We start from the raw sequence: 16995 nt of genomic DNA, 5'->3' as shown, positions 1-16995 counted from the left end.
GCTCCAGGCCGGCGTGGAGCCTGCTTAAGATTCTCTCTCTCCCTCTGTCTCTCCCCCACTCACACTCATGCTCTCAAAAGAAACGAGAATTATTTTATGGTAATTATTGAACATTAGTTTTTCATCAGTATATGTGATTATTTGTAAGTTGTTTAGCAGACTACGGTTTATGCCGCGGTGAGAGTTTTGCTGTTCTCAGCTAATCCATTTGGTGGTCTTTGTCAAGTCCTGAAACCAAAGAACTCGGTGTCGGGGGTTTTAGAGAGAGGGCCCCACGTAGGAGGAGTTGTCCCCATACACTGTAAGCTTCTCATGCTCACGGCGAGCATACGGACTGAGCAGTTGCCCTTACAGAACGGTGTCCAAGAATCTTTCTGTCTGTGTTGTGTGCACTCCTGAACCAGCACGAGTCCTGTCAGGTGGAAATAAAATGGGGACTGCCAGAACCCAAGGGCAGGCTCTTCTAGGGAAGAATGTGACACTTTTTTAATTTCAGGTTTGTTTATTTATTTTGAGAATGAGGGGGAGGGGGGCGGTGAGCAGGGAAGGGGCCGAAAGAGGGAGAGAGAGGATCCCAAGCAAGCTCCACACTGTCAGCACAGAGCTCAGATGCAGGGCTCGATGTCACCAACCGTGAGATCATGACCTGAGCCGAAAGCAAGAGTCGGACGCTTAACCGACTGAGTCACTCAGGCGCCCCGCGACACTTTTTTTTTTTTTTTTTTTTTAAAGTAGCGATGAGAAGGTATCTTAGTGAGGTGATGGAGGGTGAAATAGTGACGAACGAACTCAGCATCCAGTTAGGGACCGATTTTACTGAACCACTGCCTTCGGCCTACGGACGCCACTGTGTGGATTCAAGAAATGTGGCAGTTCCTAGGATAGGGGGACAGGGGAGCAAAGGAGCTAAGTTTCTGAGGAAAGATTGGGTTTCAAGGGAGAGTTCCCATGATTGCCGAAAAAGAAAGTTAGGACTCCATAATGACGCCTTTTTTCTTTTTAACCAATTGAAGAATTTCAAACACTTAATGGGGCACGATACTCTAGCCAAACATCCAGCGTGGTGTGCCTAGAGGCTTGCGGCAGCCCTGGGGGGCCACCTTCTCCTGGCTGGCGGGGACAGCAGGGTGGCTCTGTACAGAGAGCAACAGGAGGGGACACCTTCTGATGGGGTGTGCTGATGTTCTCTGGTGACGATGGCTGGTGCTGCTGTGAACAGGCACTTGGGGATAACCAACGATCATTTGACCTCATTTGCACCCACAGGCCAGTGGGGTCTTGAGACATGGGGGGGGGGGTGTATGATATCCATGTGATTTGCCTGATTTACGGTTTTGTTTTTTTTTTAATTTTTTTTTTTAATGTTTGTTTACTTTTTTTTGAGACAGAGAGAGACAGAGGATGAACGGGGGAGGGTCAGAGAGAGAGGGAGACACAGAATCTGAAACAGGCTCCAGGCTCTGAGCCGTCAGCACAGAGCCCTCCGCGGGGCTCGAACTCACCAGCCGTGAGATCATGACCTGAGCCGAAGTCGGACGCTTAACCGACGGAGCCACCCAGGCGCCCCACGTTTTTTTTTTTTTTTTTTTAAACACAAGAAAAATGATTCAATTTACATTATATAATAAGACCCTCACTTATTTTACATTACTAGGAAATACGATATTCCAAGTAAGCCAATTTTCCAAATGATTGAAATAGTCCTTTAAGATTATAACATTGTAATCTTTCTGATGGAAAGACTGCCAAAATACACCGCACTTTGGTAACGTTCCTGAACAGAGGAAAAAGACAAATTGAATCATTCCTTAGTATCTGCAGGTCAGAAGCACGGATTACTTTTTGTGCCATAGTATGGTAAGGCCCCCGGATCTGACGGACACAGGGCTCCACTCTCCCAAGATAAATTGTGCCCTTTATGCCATGCTTTCTGAATACTTCTGTCCACTTCTGGTAGTTTTTCTCTCTTCCACAGTTAATTGATTATCCATAGACACTTCTGGCTTCTCCTGGGGAGACCATTTCTAAGAACCTAGTTTAAACTCGTCATCCTTTTAATTTGATATCTAATCTGCTCTGGATGTAGAAACCACACGGTTCTTGTGAAAATTCTCTCTTAAAAAAAGCCACGCACACAAAAAATTGCCTTCTAACTTCTGACACAGGGCCGGAAAGGTTTGCCGAGGAATGAAGTGCAAGTCTTTAAGATGGTCATTTTGTCTATTTGGAGGCATTTTGAATTAACTTTTGGTGTTGGCTGTGTTGCCCCAAATTGAAGTTACCGGATAAGGGATTTCCAGAGAAGTGGTTTCACTGCACATATAATTGAGATCCGGGGGAGAGGGTAGCCCACTGTCTTACCCTGAGCAACATTATCCTTTTCATTTTATGGAAATTGTAGTTAATATTTGGAATTAATTAGATTGTGCAATCAGTTTCAAAAGCATAATGCAGCGGTGTATAAAATTTAATAATGCGTAAAACTTGTTATGGAAATTTAAAATTTGAGGGCCTAGATGAAATTCAAACATGAATTTTGTATGAAGAAGTGAAACAAAATAGTTTTGTTAGAGTAATTTGCTTTATTACAAGGGAAAACATCCACAGCATCATTTAAATACTATACCATTCATCACATGCAATGCTTCCCAGCAAACTAATTTAAGATAGACTCCAGACTCGATAAATATCAAAAGGGGATATCACTGTCCTGCCTCTGCCTGTTTTTCTTTTGAAGACCAGCAGGCTTAGTAAAAACAGATTTTCTAAAATAAGCATTATCATATACAGAGAAGACTGGAAATCATAAATGATGTGAGCAACTTCCCTTGATTATGACAGGAAGCCTGCATATGTAATCTTTGTAGCGAATAAACATCTTCAATTTCTAGTATTATATCATCCAATTCCAGGAAAACATTATCATAATATGAAATAGATGAGAAAGTAAATAGCAATCAGAACTCTCTGGCAGTGAGAAATACTAGGTTTTTTTCTCTCTCCTGAGTTGGGGCAGCCTGGCTTAGTAAGAAAAGTTGATGTAAGATGGTCCTGGGTTCAAATCTCAATGCCTGTGTGACTTTGGACAAGTTACTCAATTTCTCTCAATCGTAGTCCCTCTGAACATCATGCAACGCAAATGACCCTTCCCTAGGACGGGTAATATTTAAAAAAAAAATTTCTCTAAACGTTTATTTATTTTTGAGAGATGAGAGAGACCGAGCGCGAGGAGGGGGAGAGGCAGAGAGAGAGGGAGACACAGAATCCAAAGCAGGCTCCAGGCTCACAGAGCCCGACGCGGGGCTCGAACCCACGAACCGCGGGATCATGACCTGAGCAGAAGTCAGCTGCTCAACCGACAGAGCCACCCAGGCGCCCAGGACAGGTAATATTTAAATAAGGTAGTATACATTCAGCACATTCCTTCACCCTACATCCCCTCCACTCACGGGAGGCCCTGGTTGTCTCCTCCCTCTGCTTCCTCCCGGAGCCTCTGAATGACTCCCTGACCCCAATTCGAGAGGGTTAGGAGTCAGATTTATCTACTTTGAGACTGCCTGGTCTACACGCACTACATACCGTGTACTTAACCCACACTGGTGAGTGCTCTATAACCTAAAATTTTCTCGAGGGAAGGAATTGTAGTTTTTATCTCTGGAGATGATACCTACGGAACTGAAGTAAAATGAACGAGAAATAGCTCGCAAAATCCCAGTTTGCTCTCTCCCTATTCCTGCTTATCCTAACTTGTGCTGCTCTCGTGTCACTGGCTCGTGCCCCGCCAAGCCATGCAGGTCTGGTCTCTGAGGGCATTTCTGGGGACCTTGAGGGTGTGTCCCACGCTCCCACTCTCACCTGCAATGGTAGCTGCCCTGAGACCACACCGTGATCCCCAGGGCACTCAAGTCTCTTGCCTGCGGTGAAATGGTTGAGCGACCAGCACAATGGGATGGATCTCAGATCTGGCTGATGCCAGAGCTCAGCCCCTTTAATCCGGCTGATCAGTTACCCACCGCATCCATTTCCTACCTTTTCGTGAACTTATGCTTCCCTCTCCAAGCACTGCGACTGCTTTTGGTTGGTGCTGCTGGCCCCTTTCCAGCCCTGCAGGTTTTGATTTGCCAGAGTTGGGCAGAGTTCTCTCTCTCCCCCTGCATGAAACTTTCTCAGAGAGGTACCAGGGCTCCCTATGTCTCGATTTCCTATAGAAAGCTTAAATCACATAAAATGTGATGAGGTTTTGGGCTGATGATGGGGGGTCTGGAGCCGATGCCCGAGAAAGAATTCTTGAAGACGTCTTTGGTGCAAAAGGTGATTTTATTAAAGCATGGGGACAGGACCCATGGGCAGAAAGAGCTGCACTGGGGTCCTGAAGAGTGGCTAGTTGTATACTATGAAGTTGAGGGAGGTGAAGTCAAAAGGGAAACCTCCAGAGGGACTTTGATATGCTAAAGGAAACTCCTAAGATACCTGAGGACTTGCTATTGTCAAGTTAAGGTTGTTTTTCCCTCTAGCAAAACGTTAGTTAGCATTAAGACCATAGTAAGTTCCGGGAGAAATGTTTGACCCTGCATTTGCCTCAAGTATTTGTCAACGGGCTGCAGGTTACAAGGAAATTTAATTTTACCTGCCATTTCTTTCTCTCCATATCACTATGGAGGGGTGATGTTGGGGCTCCAGGAAACAGTTTCTGGAGATTAGGCTTTTGATAAGATTGCCCTTTTCTCGCCATTTACTAAGATATTTGTAAACTGATGGAGGCCCACGTCCTGGATGACTGTGATCTCTATCAGGTAACCATTTGTTTTCTTTCCTTTCCTTGGTCCTTGGGCAGCCAGGAGGGCCTGAGGAATGTCACACACCTCCCACCTGGAGAGGGCCGGGGCGCTAGCTTGCACTCTGTCCCCAGCCCGCCCCACGCTCCCTCATCAAAATGGTCTTAAAAAAATTTTTTTTTAATGTTTATTTATTTTTGAGAAAGAGAGAGAGAGAGAGAGAGAGAGAGAGAGAGTAGGGGAGGGGCAGAGAGACAGGGAGACACAGAATCCAAAGCAGGCTCCAGGCTCCGAGCTGTCAGCACAGAGCCAGATGCGGGGCTCGAACCCACGGACTGCGAGAAAAGCTGTCAGTACAAGAATCATTTGGGATTGTTTTTTCCCCAGAAGTTACCTTAGACCTTTAAACAAACAGGTGTATGCTGATCCATCTCACTCTGCTGGATATGTCCAGACACAGCTATGGCATGCAGTTTGGACTCAGTCTGAGGAGTCCAACTCACTTGATCGTAGTGACAGTATAATGGGTATTATGGTTAGTTTACATTTCTGGTCAAGTAATAACAGGGGAAACGCCTTTTGCATTAAAATCTTTTATGCTTGGGAACGCAAGCTGGTGCAGCCACTCTGGAAAACAGCATGGAGGTGGCTCAAAAAACTAAAAATAGAACCACCCTACGACCCAGCAATTGCACTACTAAGCATCTATCCAAGGGATGCAGGTGTGCTGTTTCGAAGGGACACAGGCACCCCCATGTTTATAGCAGCACTATCGACAAGAGCCAGAGTATGGAAAGAGCCCAAATGTCCATCGATGGATGAATGGACAAAGAAGATGTGGTGTATATATATATATATACACTGGAGTATTACTCGGCAATCAAAAAGAATGAAATCTTGCCATTTGCAACTACGTGGATGGAACTGGAGGGTATGATGCGAAGTGAAATTAGTCAGAGAAAGACAAAAATCATATGACTTCACTCATATGAGGACTTTAAGAGACAAAACAAATGAGCATAAGGGAAGGGAAACAAAAATTAAAACAGGGAGGGGGACAAAACAGAAGAGACTCAAAAATATGGAGAACAAACTGAGGGTTGCTGGAGGGGTTGTGGGAGGGGGGATGGGCTAAATGGGTCAGGGGCACTAAGGAATCTACTCCCTAAATCATTGTTGCACTATATGCTAATTTGGATGTAAATTTAAAAAAATAAAAAATAAAATTAAAAAACCTAAATAAACATTAAAAAAATAAAAAACAAAAAAATAAAATCTTTTGTGCTTATGATCTTGTCATTCTCTCTTTGTAATTTAGTTTTTATTTTATCCATTTCAAAGTAGGTTGCTAGTTGCATACAAGTTCATAATTGTTATAGCGTCTTTATGGGTTAGCCTTCTGTCATCATGTATTTTTATTTCTTTTGCCTTAAATTCCAATTTTTGTGATAACAATATTGCTAAATAGCTTTCTCATAAAGGACTTCATTATTTGTTTTCTTTTCGAACTTTTCTTTTTCTTTTTTACCCTTAACCATGGGGAATTGATCCTGGTCTAAGTTTGAGGTACAGACCTAATTTTGAGAGACAAAAAGCATGGGGGCGGGCAGACAAAGAGGGAGACATGGAATCTGAAGCAGGCTCCAGGCTCTGAGCTGTCAGCACAGAGCCCAACGCGGGGCTCAAACTCACTGACCATGAGATCATGACCTGAGCTGAAGCCGGATGCTTAATCGACTGAGCCACCCAGGCGCCCCCTGATATGGGTGATCTTCTGAATATACGGGTAAGTGAAAAAAGCAAGGTGCAAAAACAGTATATATAAGGTATCTTTTGTGTAAGAAAAAGAGAGAGGGGTGCCTGGGCAGCTCAGTCAGTTAAGCATCCAACTCTTGATCTCTGCTCAGGTCTTTACCTCAGGGTCATGAGTTCAATCCCCGTGTTGGGCCCTGTGCTGGCTATGAAGCCTACTTGAAAAAAAAAAGGAGAGAAATAAAAATGTAGATAGCTGCAAAAAGAGATGTTCGAAGAGATGTTACAATTTAATGTAAATGGTTTCTTAAAGAGGAGAAGTAGGGAAAGAGGTGAATATGGGGATTCTCCCTGTATCCTAAAATGCTATAGTTTTGAGTTATGATTTTGGTACGATCTATCTATAGAAGATGATTTATGTAAGATTTATGTAAAATAAAATTATAACAAAACCTACCAGATACAAAAGGGGCGTGTGTGTGTGTGTGTGTGTGTGTGTGTGTGTGTGTGTGTGTGTTCTGTTTCTTCCTCTTTGTGGCACTAAAAATCCAAGCACCACTGCCTGCTTCTGGGCCTCCTGTACCCTAACAGGACTCATGGTTTGTATTTTTGTGCTCTTCCTGATTCGTGGAAATAATAACTGCTTTCGAGCCCATTTCTTTTGGGTTTTCAGTCTTTGCATTTTATCTATAATTGCTATATATCCATAGCAGAGGAAATGCTTAGATATGTGAATCTGCACCTGGGTGGCTCACTCGGTTAAGCGTCCGACTTCGGCTCAGGTCATGATTTCACAGTTGGGGAGCTCGAGCCCCGCATCGGGCTCTGTGCTGACAGCTCAGAGCCCGGAGCCTGCTTCGGATTCTGTGTCTCTCCCTTTCTCTCTGCCTCTTCCCCACTTGCACTCTGTCTCTCTCTCTCTCTCCCAAAAATAAATAAACATGAAAAAAAAATTTTAATGCTGCCAAATAAGTCATGATGCAATGCTTTGTTACACATCCTTTGTAAGATGCATCTTGATTTCAAAGATATTAAACAGTGAAAAAATGTGCATCTCAAGGTAGATAAAATAAGAGGTATAGATATAGACTTGCAAGATAAAAAGTTCGAATGAGATGTGTACTCATCTCAAGATGTTTCAAAAACCAAAAAGAAATATGTTTGCCTAGAGTGGTGCCAAGTACCCGGCAGGTACCCGAAGAAGACTCATGAGAGAGTAAAGTCTTCCCGCATGACATTGGATGGTCACTAAAATACGGGATGAGGTATGAAAAAATTGTTTTGAAAAAAAATTGTTAAGCGTAGACCATGTTCAGCCCCTGAGCTATACCATTAAGTGTAAAAAGATAACAAAAAATAATGACAAGATAGACCACTCCTTGAATAGTTTATACTTTAGTGAAAGAGACAAATGTAACAAACACGGTCTGACATTAGAGGAGAAAGCAGGACTGAAGGTGTAGATTTGGGGGTTGTCTTCAGAGAGCTAACAGCTGAAATTGTTGGGCTTGATAATGACATCCAACAGGTTTGCAGCAATGAGGCGAGGGGCAAGGGCAAATCCTTGGAGAGTGCCTATATATATTAGATGGGAAGGAAAAGAGATTCCAATGAAGAAAACCAAGACATGGTTAGCGAGATAACAGGAGAAACTGGAGAGTAATTTGTAACTGAAGCCAGAGTTAGAGAGATGGTTTAAGGCGGAAGGAAAAAATCACCATTGTCAAATTGCCGAGGAATTGGGGAGGATGAGGAATAAAGATGTTATCAGATCTGGCAGTTAGGAGGTCATCAGTGACTTTCAATAAAGTAATTTCAGGCAAATGATTGGAGCAGATGTCAGACTATAATGAGTTGATGAGTAAACGCAGGAAGAGTTTATCTAGAAAAGCTTATGAGAAAGGATAGGAAGAGGCAGAAGAAAACAGGAAGGGCAGAAATGGAATCAATGAATACAGGAAAACATAGGCACCGAAGCTCATGGAAACAAAGCAAAGGGCTAAATGTCTAGAGGTTAGGAGGAAGGCAGGATGGGGAGGCAGATGGCAGTCGAGGCAGGGAGCAAATGTGGGGGCCTAGAGAGGAAAGGCAGAGAGGATACGGGATCAGGCAATCTTTCGTTCAATTCCTAGCTCTGTCCCTTACCGTATGAATTTGGGCAAGTTGCTTAACCTCAGCCCTTCAGATATTAAGGACGAAGACCCAGAAAGAAGACAGTCCCCAAACATTCCTATAGTAAATAGGATACATTTCTCAGAGGTTTTTTTTTTTTTTTCTTCTTCTTATTTTTTTAATGTAGGCTGATGACATAAGTCCAAAGCATAATTCTAGGAAAGAAGTCTACAAGGGGACAAAATGATGTATTTCAAGCGCACAGCTTTCTGACAGTTTGGCTTTTACGAGTATCTAGGGTAGAATTACAAATGGATTTCACCCCGTATGCCAATGCTGATGAGATGCCAGTGACTGCCCACAGCACCGGTTGGGCAGAATCGTGCTTGAGGCAAGAGTCTCGGCTCAGCATAAGCAAGGGCTGTGGATTAAAGAAGCTGGCCAGAGGCTTGGAAGGGATAGGAATAAGAGGAGTGGCATGAATTTGCTGACCATGAACCAGAGGGGGAAAATGGGCTATGTATCCATCAGATAGTTTTGCGTTAATGATATTGAGCTTTTTGATAAGTATTGACTTGTTAAAAACTTCAGTGTACAGGGGCGCCTGGGTGGCGCAGTCGGTTAAGCGTCCGACTTCAGCCAGGTCACGATCTCGCGGTCCGTGAGTTCGAGCCCCGCGTCAGGCTCCGGGCTGATGGCTCGGAGCCTGGAGCCTGTTTCCGATTCTGTGTCTCCCTCTCTCTCTGCCCCTCCCCCGTTCATGCTCTGTCTCTCCCTGTCCCAAAAATAAATAAACGTTGAAAAAAAAAAAAAAAAAAAAACTTCAGTGTACATTCTCTGATACCATGTTTTCAAATGAAACCTCATCTTAAACTCCACCATAGGCAAGGTTGGTTTTCATCCCACTTAAGGGCTTCATGAAACATGCCTTGAAAGCCTCTGCTATAATGAGTTTAGAGTAATTAGTTACAAAATACATCCCCAGGTCACTGAACAAATTAATATCCTCTATCAGAATGATCATCTTTATGAACAGGCAAAATGTTGGAGATGTTTATTAAAAAAAAATGACAATTTTTAATTTAGTCACCCTGGGTAATTACAATCATTAAAATACATTCCCCAGAGTCTGGACTCTTCAGGCTTTAACAAAACTAATGTAGAAGCATCAAGAGTTAACTTCGTTACAAGGGAGAAAGTGCCAGGCCCTGGCTTCTCTTCAGCCTATGGACAAGATCTGATTTGCTTCTTGCTCCTAACATGGCCTGATATCTTGAGAACAAGAGCACCGCATAGCCCAAAAAACCGGCAGGGATTTGGGTCTTGGTATCTGTGTTCCAGACAGCAGGATGGAAAAAAAAGGAGAAAGGAACTTGCTTCTTTTAAGAGCTTTCCCAGAAATCCTATCCAACAACGCCTTAAACTCAGTAGCCAAAATGTAGTCACACGGTCACACCTAGCTGCAAAGGCTTTTGTGGTGCACATTAGCAAGACAGAGTGACACTTGTCATTCATATGTTACTACTGGTAATAAGGAACATCCAGTAACGGTAATATGTCGGCAGATTTACTCAGGTATGAGAGTAAGTCGTGTGTGTGTGTGTGTGTGTGTGTGTATGAATAAAATCATATGTATAGATTTTTGTTACACCAGCACAATCAGGATACAGAACCCCCAAAATTCTCTCACTTGCCTAGCCTTTGTAGTTGCACCTTCTCCCACCGTTACCTCCTGACAACCACTGATCTGTTTTCCATCACTATAGTTTTGTGATTTTAAGAATGTCATACAAACGGAATCATATAGTAGGATTCCTTTTTGAGACTGCCTTCTTTCATTCAGCGTAATGTCTCTGAGATTCATTGAAGTTGTTTGTGGTATGTTGTATGTGTCCCAAGTTGATTTCTTTTTATCGCTGAATAGCATTCCACAGTATGAATGTACCCCTGCCTGTTTATTCATTCACCTGGGGAAGGACATTTGGATTACATCTAGTTTGGGGCAATTATAATAGAATTGCTATTTGTGCATGTTGTTGTGCGAACATACATTTTCACCCATAGTTTTATTATGGTGAGATTACATACAGGGACATTATTGGTTACTGTTTTCTCTTCCCACGCTGAAATGTAGGAATCTCTAGCAAGCAGCAGACTGTTACAGTTAAGAAAGAGTAAGCTCCTGACCTGTATAGGAATCCCAGGTCTGTTGTTAAAATTTTTTTTAATGTTTATTTACTTTTGAAAGAGGGAGAGAGTACAGGCGCTAACCACGAGTGGGGGAGGGACCGAAGGAGAGGGAGACAGAGAGTTCAGAGTAGGCTCCTCACCACCAGAAGCAGTTTGCTTTTGGCTGACAAGGTCAGCCATACACCTTCCCTGTCCCACCTCGGAGGTACATCGACTTTCCAGCTCTATGTCATAATTTAGTTCAAAGGAATCTTGATCTCCTTTCCCTTCCACAGGCTATCCCGCTGATCCATTACACTGATGCTCTCATGCTGATTGGACCCAGTGAGCAAGAAGTAGTAACCACCTTAGGTTTATCGGTAAGACATCGGCGTGTCAGAGGGTGGGAGATAAATCCGGCACAAATTCAGGGGCCTTCTATCTCAGAGAAATTTTTAGGGGTCCAGTGGGACGGAGCACGTCAACAGATCCCTTTTGAGGTAAAGGATAAATTGTTGCATCTGGCCCCTCCTATGATCCAAAAAGAGGCCCGATGCTGAGTGGGCCTCTTTGGATTTTGGGGGTGACGTATTCCTCATTTCCAACCCGTTTCCCAAGTGACTCAAAAAGCTGTTGAATGAGAAGAGTCTGCGACATGTCCAGAGTGCTGTGCAAGCTGCCCTGCCGCTTGGGCCACGTGATCCAGTAGGATCCAGTGGTGCTGGAGGTGGCAGGTCAGGATACAACTGGGAGCCTTTGGGAGGTCCCAACTTGCAGCTCTGACCCTTAGGATTTTATTTTCTTTTTAATTTTTGTATGTTTTTATTTTTGAAAGAGAGAGAGAGAGAGAGAGTGTATGTGCGGGGAGGGGCAGAGAAGAGAAGGAGACATAGAATCCGGAGCAGGCTCCAGGCTCCCATCTGTCAGCAGAGAGCCCAGCGCAGGGCTTAAACTCATGGACAGTGAGATCCTGACCTGCGCCGAAGTCGGACACCCAACCTACCTGAGCCACCCAGATGCCCCTCCGACCCTTAGAATTTTAGAGCAAAGTCTGACATCCTGTGTGGAGAACTATTCTCCTTTTGAGAAATAGCTCTTGGATTCTACGGGACCTTAGTAGAGACTGAATGCTTAACCATGGGTCACCATATTATCATGAGACCTGAGCTGCTCATCACGGACAGCGTTATCTGACTCATGAGGAGGGACATTACACTGCAAAACTTATGTGGGGGGCGCCTGGGTGGCTCAGTCGGTTAAGCGGCCGACTTCGGCTCAGGTCATGATCTCGAGGTCCGTGAGTTCGAGCCCCGCGACGGGCTCTGTGCTGACAGCTCAGAGCCTGGAGCCTGCTTCCAATTCTGCGTTTCCCTCTCTGTCTGCCTCTCTCCTGCTCATGCTCTGTCTCTCTCTGTCTTAAAAATAAATAAAACATCAAAAGAGTTACAGGAGTTTTCTAACTTATACAGACAGAAATCTAGGGAACCTGTGTGGGAATGGACATTAAGGGTCTGGGATCATGGTAGAAGGAACATAAAGTGGATTTCTAAACCTCCATGGTTTTCTGTGTAAGCCAATTCCTTGCAACAAATCTCTTTCATATATATGGTTGATCCTTGAACAACATGAGTTTGAAGTACGCAGCTCCTCTTATACGCAGATTTTTTACTGTATAGTAGTACTGCAAATGTATTTTCCGTAAGATTTTATTTTTATTTAATTTTTTTAATGTTTATTTATTTCTGAGACAGACAGAGACAGAGCATGAGCCGGGAAGGGGCAGAGAGAGAGGGAGACACAGAATCTGAAGCAGGCTCCAGGCTCCGAGCTGTCAGCACAGAGCTCGACTCGGGGCCCAAATTCACAAACCGTGAGACCATGACCTGAGCCGAAGTCAGTCGCTCAACCGGTGCCCCTTTCTGTAAGATTTTAATAGCATTTTCTTTTCTCTAGCTTACTTTATTATAAGAATGTAGTACCGATATATAACTTACATAGGCTAGCTAGAACATATAAAATGTTATTTTATATTTATTTATAATACATATAATATATAAAATAGTGTTAATTAACCATTCAACTATTTCTATTAATGGTAAGGCTCCCGGCAACAGTAGGCTGTTAGTAGTTAAGTTTTGGAGGCATTAAGTTTTGGAGGAATTTGGAGGAATTTGGACTTTTGCCTGCGTGGGGTATCAGCAATCCTCAACCCAGCCTTGTTCAAGTGTCAACTGAATAATGAAAGTCATTATATATATTTCTCCCATTGGTTTTGTTTCTCCGGAGAACCCTAATACAGGCCAGTTATGTAACATCTCTGTGCCTCAATTTCCCCATCCTGGAAAATTGGGATAAATGGTTTCTACCTCCCAGAGTTGTGAGGATTGAAAAAAGGAAATGGTATACGTGAGTTTGCTGAGGTCAAAGCAGTGTTTCGTACATTTTGGTATTTTCACCACCTGAGTAAAGCTCGTGGCAGAATGCAGATGTTCATAAATATTTGTTGAATAAATGACTTTATCAATTTTTAAAAGAATCCTAACATATATAACTGTATTATTCATTAGTTTTTATTCAGCAAATATTTATGAGTATCTACTATGCCCAGGCATAAATATTTTCATTAAGAGGAAAATGAATCATTGATACAGACTATTTTAAACTATTTTTTTCCTCACAGAGCTATTCTTCCTTAACTAAAAATTCATTCCATGATATTTGCTTTTTATGGAAATGAGAGAAAGAATGAATAGCACAGGCACTGGCTTCAGTTACTCTCTGAAAGTCGTATTAATTTACTTTTTAAACAAAAGAGCAAAACAAAGAGTAAATAGAAGATAGGAATTTAAGTAAAGGTATTCGGGTTCTTTGTCTTGGTGGAGGTAATTTCAAATTCGTTGTCCTCAGAGCAGGGGCATGTCTTCCCCTATAGTAATGCTGGTGAATATAATTTATGCCATATTTCCGGATTAATTGTAACACGATTGAAATTTGCATTTCCTTAACTGTGTGGTGTTGGTGTGGCTTGAAATAATTAGATTATATGCTGGTCCAATTATTTGAACAGTCATGCACACACCCTAAAAGCTTAATTACCATGAATAAATCAATCCCACCCCAAATTCATTGGCTGTCACTGACAACAGCTTCAACTGTACTTGCACAGTGTAAGGAATTCAGTGAGGAGGCTAAGACCCATGATTAAAACTTTAGTCGTTAGAATAACTGCTAATTCTCTTAGAGATTCGTTTTCTTCAGTGTAGAATCTGCAATTTTACTCCATTTAAACTTTACAGTCATTTCTCTCAAGACTAGGATTATCTTTCTTCCATCTTTCCTTCCTTCTTCCCTCCCTTCCTTCCTTTCTTTCTCTTTGCTCACCACGAGATACTTTTCTTTTTACTCTTAAAAAATATTGGGGGATATTCCAATATTCTTGGAAAAATATTAGGGCTTTTGAAAAAAAAATCGTAACATAATTAGACCTGAGTCTTGTCCAGGGAAATTTACCATTGAAGAAATCTTAGAACATGACTGAAATAAAGATATTTGCAACAGAAAACGCCTACTATTATAGTTACTCTGAGAAACACAGCAAAGTAAAATTCTTGATGAAGCTACTGCTGATTTCGACATCTTGATTTATTAGGTCATCAGTTTCCAGTTTACGGCTAGGTTTTAAATATGTTGCTAAGCGAAAGGGAGACGGCCTCTTTATGGACTAGGGGATGGACTATTCGTTTCGATCCGGTGAGCGGCGATCGAGGCACGTGAAAGCCCCACCAAGGGTAGGGGGCGGAAATTAGCGACTTAAACACTCGGATCCCGAGAAGCCGGCTGGGTGTTAGAAACAAGTAGAGTAGAAGCGATTTGGGGCTAATTAAAACCAGCACAAGACACTCCCCCTCGTGTTAGCCAAGGCCGGGTCTCCAGCATTTGCAGAGCTGGGGGCGGGGACTAGTTAGGATTCAAATTTAAAGCGGGACGCCCGCGCGTAGCTCAGCAGGTGCCTCCAGCCCGGCTCCCCGCGGCGGGCGTTTCCGCCCCTACCTGCCCACCGGGCCGGAAATTACCTAGCAGGGGAGCTGCCCCTCCTTTGTTGTCAGCGGTTCAACTGCGCGGAAAGCCTTAAAAAGTGCGCAGCGGCGGGGACGCCGGCGCTGGTCCGCCCACGGGTACTCCACGCGTTTCCAAGCTCTTGGCTGCCGTGTCCCTTGCCCTTTTAGTATGCCACTGGCCATTGGGGGACGTCGGAGCAAAGCCGGGAGGGCAGTGAGGCGGGAGGAAAGGGAGGATTATCAGAAGGGACGAGCACTCAACGTACTACACAGGTTACGCTTCAAGGAGCCGAGAGGTAACGCATGCGCCGCCTGCATTTCAGGCGCGTGGAGAAAGTCGCGCATGTGCAGAGCCGAGAGGAAAAAAAAAAAAAAATGCAGCGAAGGGGTGACTGGCAGGTTGAGGGCGCTTTAGCTAGAGAGGAGCCACGGCAGGCAGCGGGCGCGTGCGCACAGGGCCCGAAGGGGTGGGGCTCCTCCGAGGGGACGGCCTCGCGCGCCCCCTGGCGCGAGCCCGGGGAGAGGAAGGAGCGGGAGGGGGCGGAGAGGAGGGAGGAGGCACGGAGGGCGGGAGGGGGGAGGGGAGCCGGAGCGAGGGAGGGTTTATCGACCGGGCGATTTTGGTTAAAATATTCAAAATGGCGGACGGAGGAGCAGCGAGTCAAGATGAGAGTTCAGCCGCGGCGGCAGCAGCAGCAGGTAATCATTACAGCATTTTACATATTCATATTCATACTCAACCCCGGCTCCCGCTGCCCCCCCCCGCGACTTAGCATAATTTATTAGTACTCAGGATTATTATAATTAACGGCGGGGAGATGGGGGGCCGGGGAGCACGGAGCCCCCGCCGGGCGCCGAGCGGAGGGGGAAAGAGGCTCGGAGCGGCCAGGCGGAGGGGGAAGACAAGGGGCAAAGGGGGCTGCGATCCACCGCCCTCCTCCTGCCCCTGGCCCACCCCGCCGCCGCCGCCGCCGCTCGCCCGCCCGCCGGCACCGGCCCTCCTCCTCCGCCGGCCGCCGCCGCCGCCTCCTCGCCGCCGTGCCCGAACCCGAGCGGGTCCGCGGCGGGGCCGCGGGGCCGGGGCAGAGAGAGAGGACAATAAAGACATTTTACATATTCATAGCCACTGGGCCGACGGGGCGCGGGCGGGCGACCCGGGCCGGGCGGGCGCGGGGTGGGGGGGGGCGTGGAGGGGGATGGAGGTGGCGGCGAGCACAATGCCGGGGAGGCGGCGGGGCCGGAGCGGACCCCGGCGGCCGGACAGCCACACGCGTCCCCCCGCCGGTAGTGGGCCCAGGCGGGGGGGCGGGCGGCCCGGAGGGCGGCCGGGGGTGCGCCCGGGGAGAGCGCCCCGCCGGCGCCCGCGCCCCGCCGCTTCACCGGGGTCCGAGCGGGGCTGAGCCGGGGGGTCACGGCCCCGGGCACCTCGGCCGCGCCCCGCTTGTCCCCGGTGTGGCGGCCTGACCTGAGCCAGGCCCGCGCTCTAGGTGGGTAGGGGTGAGCGGTCGCGGGCGCTGCGAGGTGGCCTCGGGGCGGCGGGGGTGGGGAGCCCGCGCAGGGGTCCGTTTCGCCCCCTCCGGGGCGGACAGGGTTGAAAGGCGGCCCTCGTGGGAAGTTCCCCTCGGAGGGGGATGTCCTCCGGGGCAGCCCCATGTGCTCCAGACCATCGGTCAGCAGTCCCCTGGGTGCTGGAAAAGCTCCCAGTCTCCGGTGGGCCGTGCTTTCCCCCCGGGAGTTGGGTCGGAGGTGCCTGGCGTGGTCTCATCTTCCTCTCCCCTGCCCCTCCCCGCTCCCCCGCCCCTCTGCGCTGACCCGGACCCACGGGGCCGGGGGCCCTCGGGGCCCTCTTGCTCCCAGGCCCCAGAAGCACCCGGAGGCCTCTCAAGAACTCGGATGTAAAGGCTGCCCTCCTGCCCCTGCCCCACAACCGGCCGGCCTGACAAGTTGATAATATTCTCGATTTCCCCTCTCCTGTTGGGAGTTAGGTAGGGGCGGGGATCCCCCTCCTCGGTTCTGTGGTGTTGGTTTCTTGCTGGGTGCTGGGTCCTCTCTACTGTCTGCTTAGCCGAACCTCTCTCATTTGAATAATGTCTAATTCGGGGAGGTTTATATTATTGAAATGGCCGCCC

General features: G+C 46.3%; 1 protein-coding gene across 2 annotated transcripts in view; it reads left to right on the top strand.

The window, feature by feature from the left end:
* The first annotated feature begins 15448 nt into the window (after nucleotides 1–15448).
* The window catches only part of POU2F1 (POU class 2 homeobox 1), a 182551-nt gene continuing 181004 nt past the window's right edge, over nucleotides 15449–16995 (top strand). The window contains exon 1 of one of the 2 annotated variants that reach the window (XM_086693451.1): nucleotides 15449–15565. In XM_086693451.1, the coding sequence (XP_086549577.1) occupies nucleotides 15505–15565 (61 nt within the window). In that variant the 5' untranslated portion in view covers nucleotides 15449–15504. The remainder of the gene's footprint in view (nucleotides 15566–16995) is intronic. The other variant, XM_086693452.1, reaches the window with a different exon arrangement.

This window comes from Puma concolor, chromosome E4 (genome assembly GCF_028749965.1).
Source record: "Puma concolor isolate L17-30 chromosome E4, mPumCon1.1.hap2, whole genome shotgun sequence".
In the NCBI taxonomy this organism is placed as follows: domain Eukaryota; kingdom Metazoa; phylum Chordata; class Mammalia; order Carnivora; family Felidae; genus Puma; species Puma concolor.
This window is presented reverse-complemented; position numbering and strand designations above follow the sequence as displayed.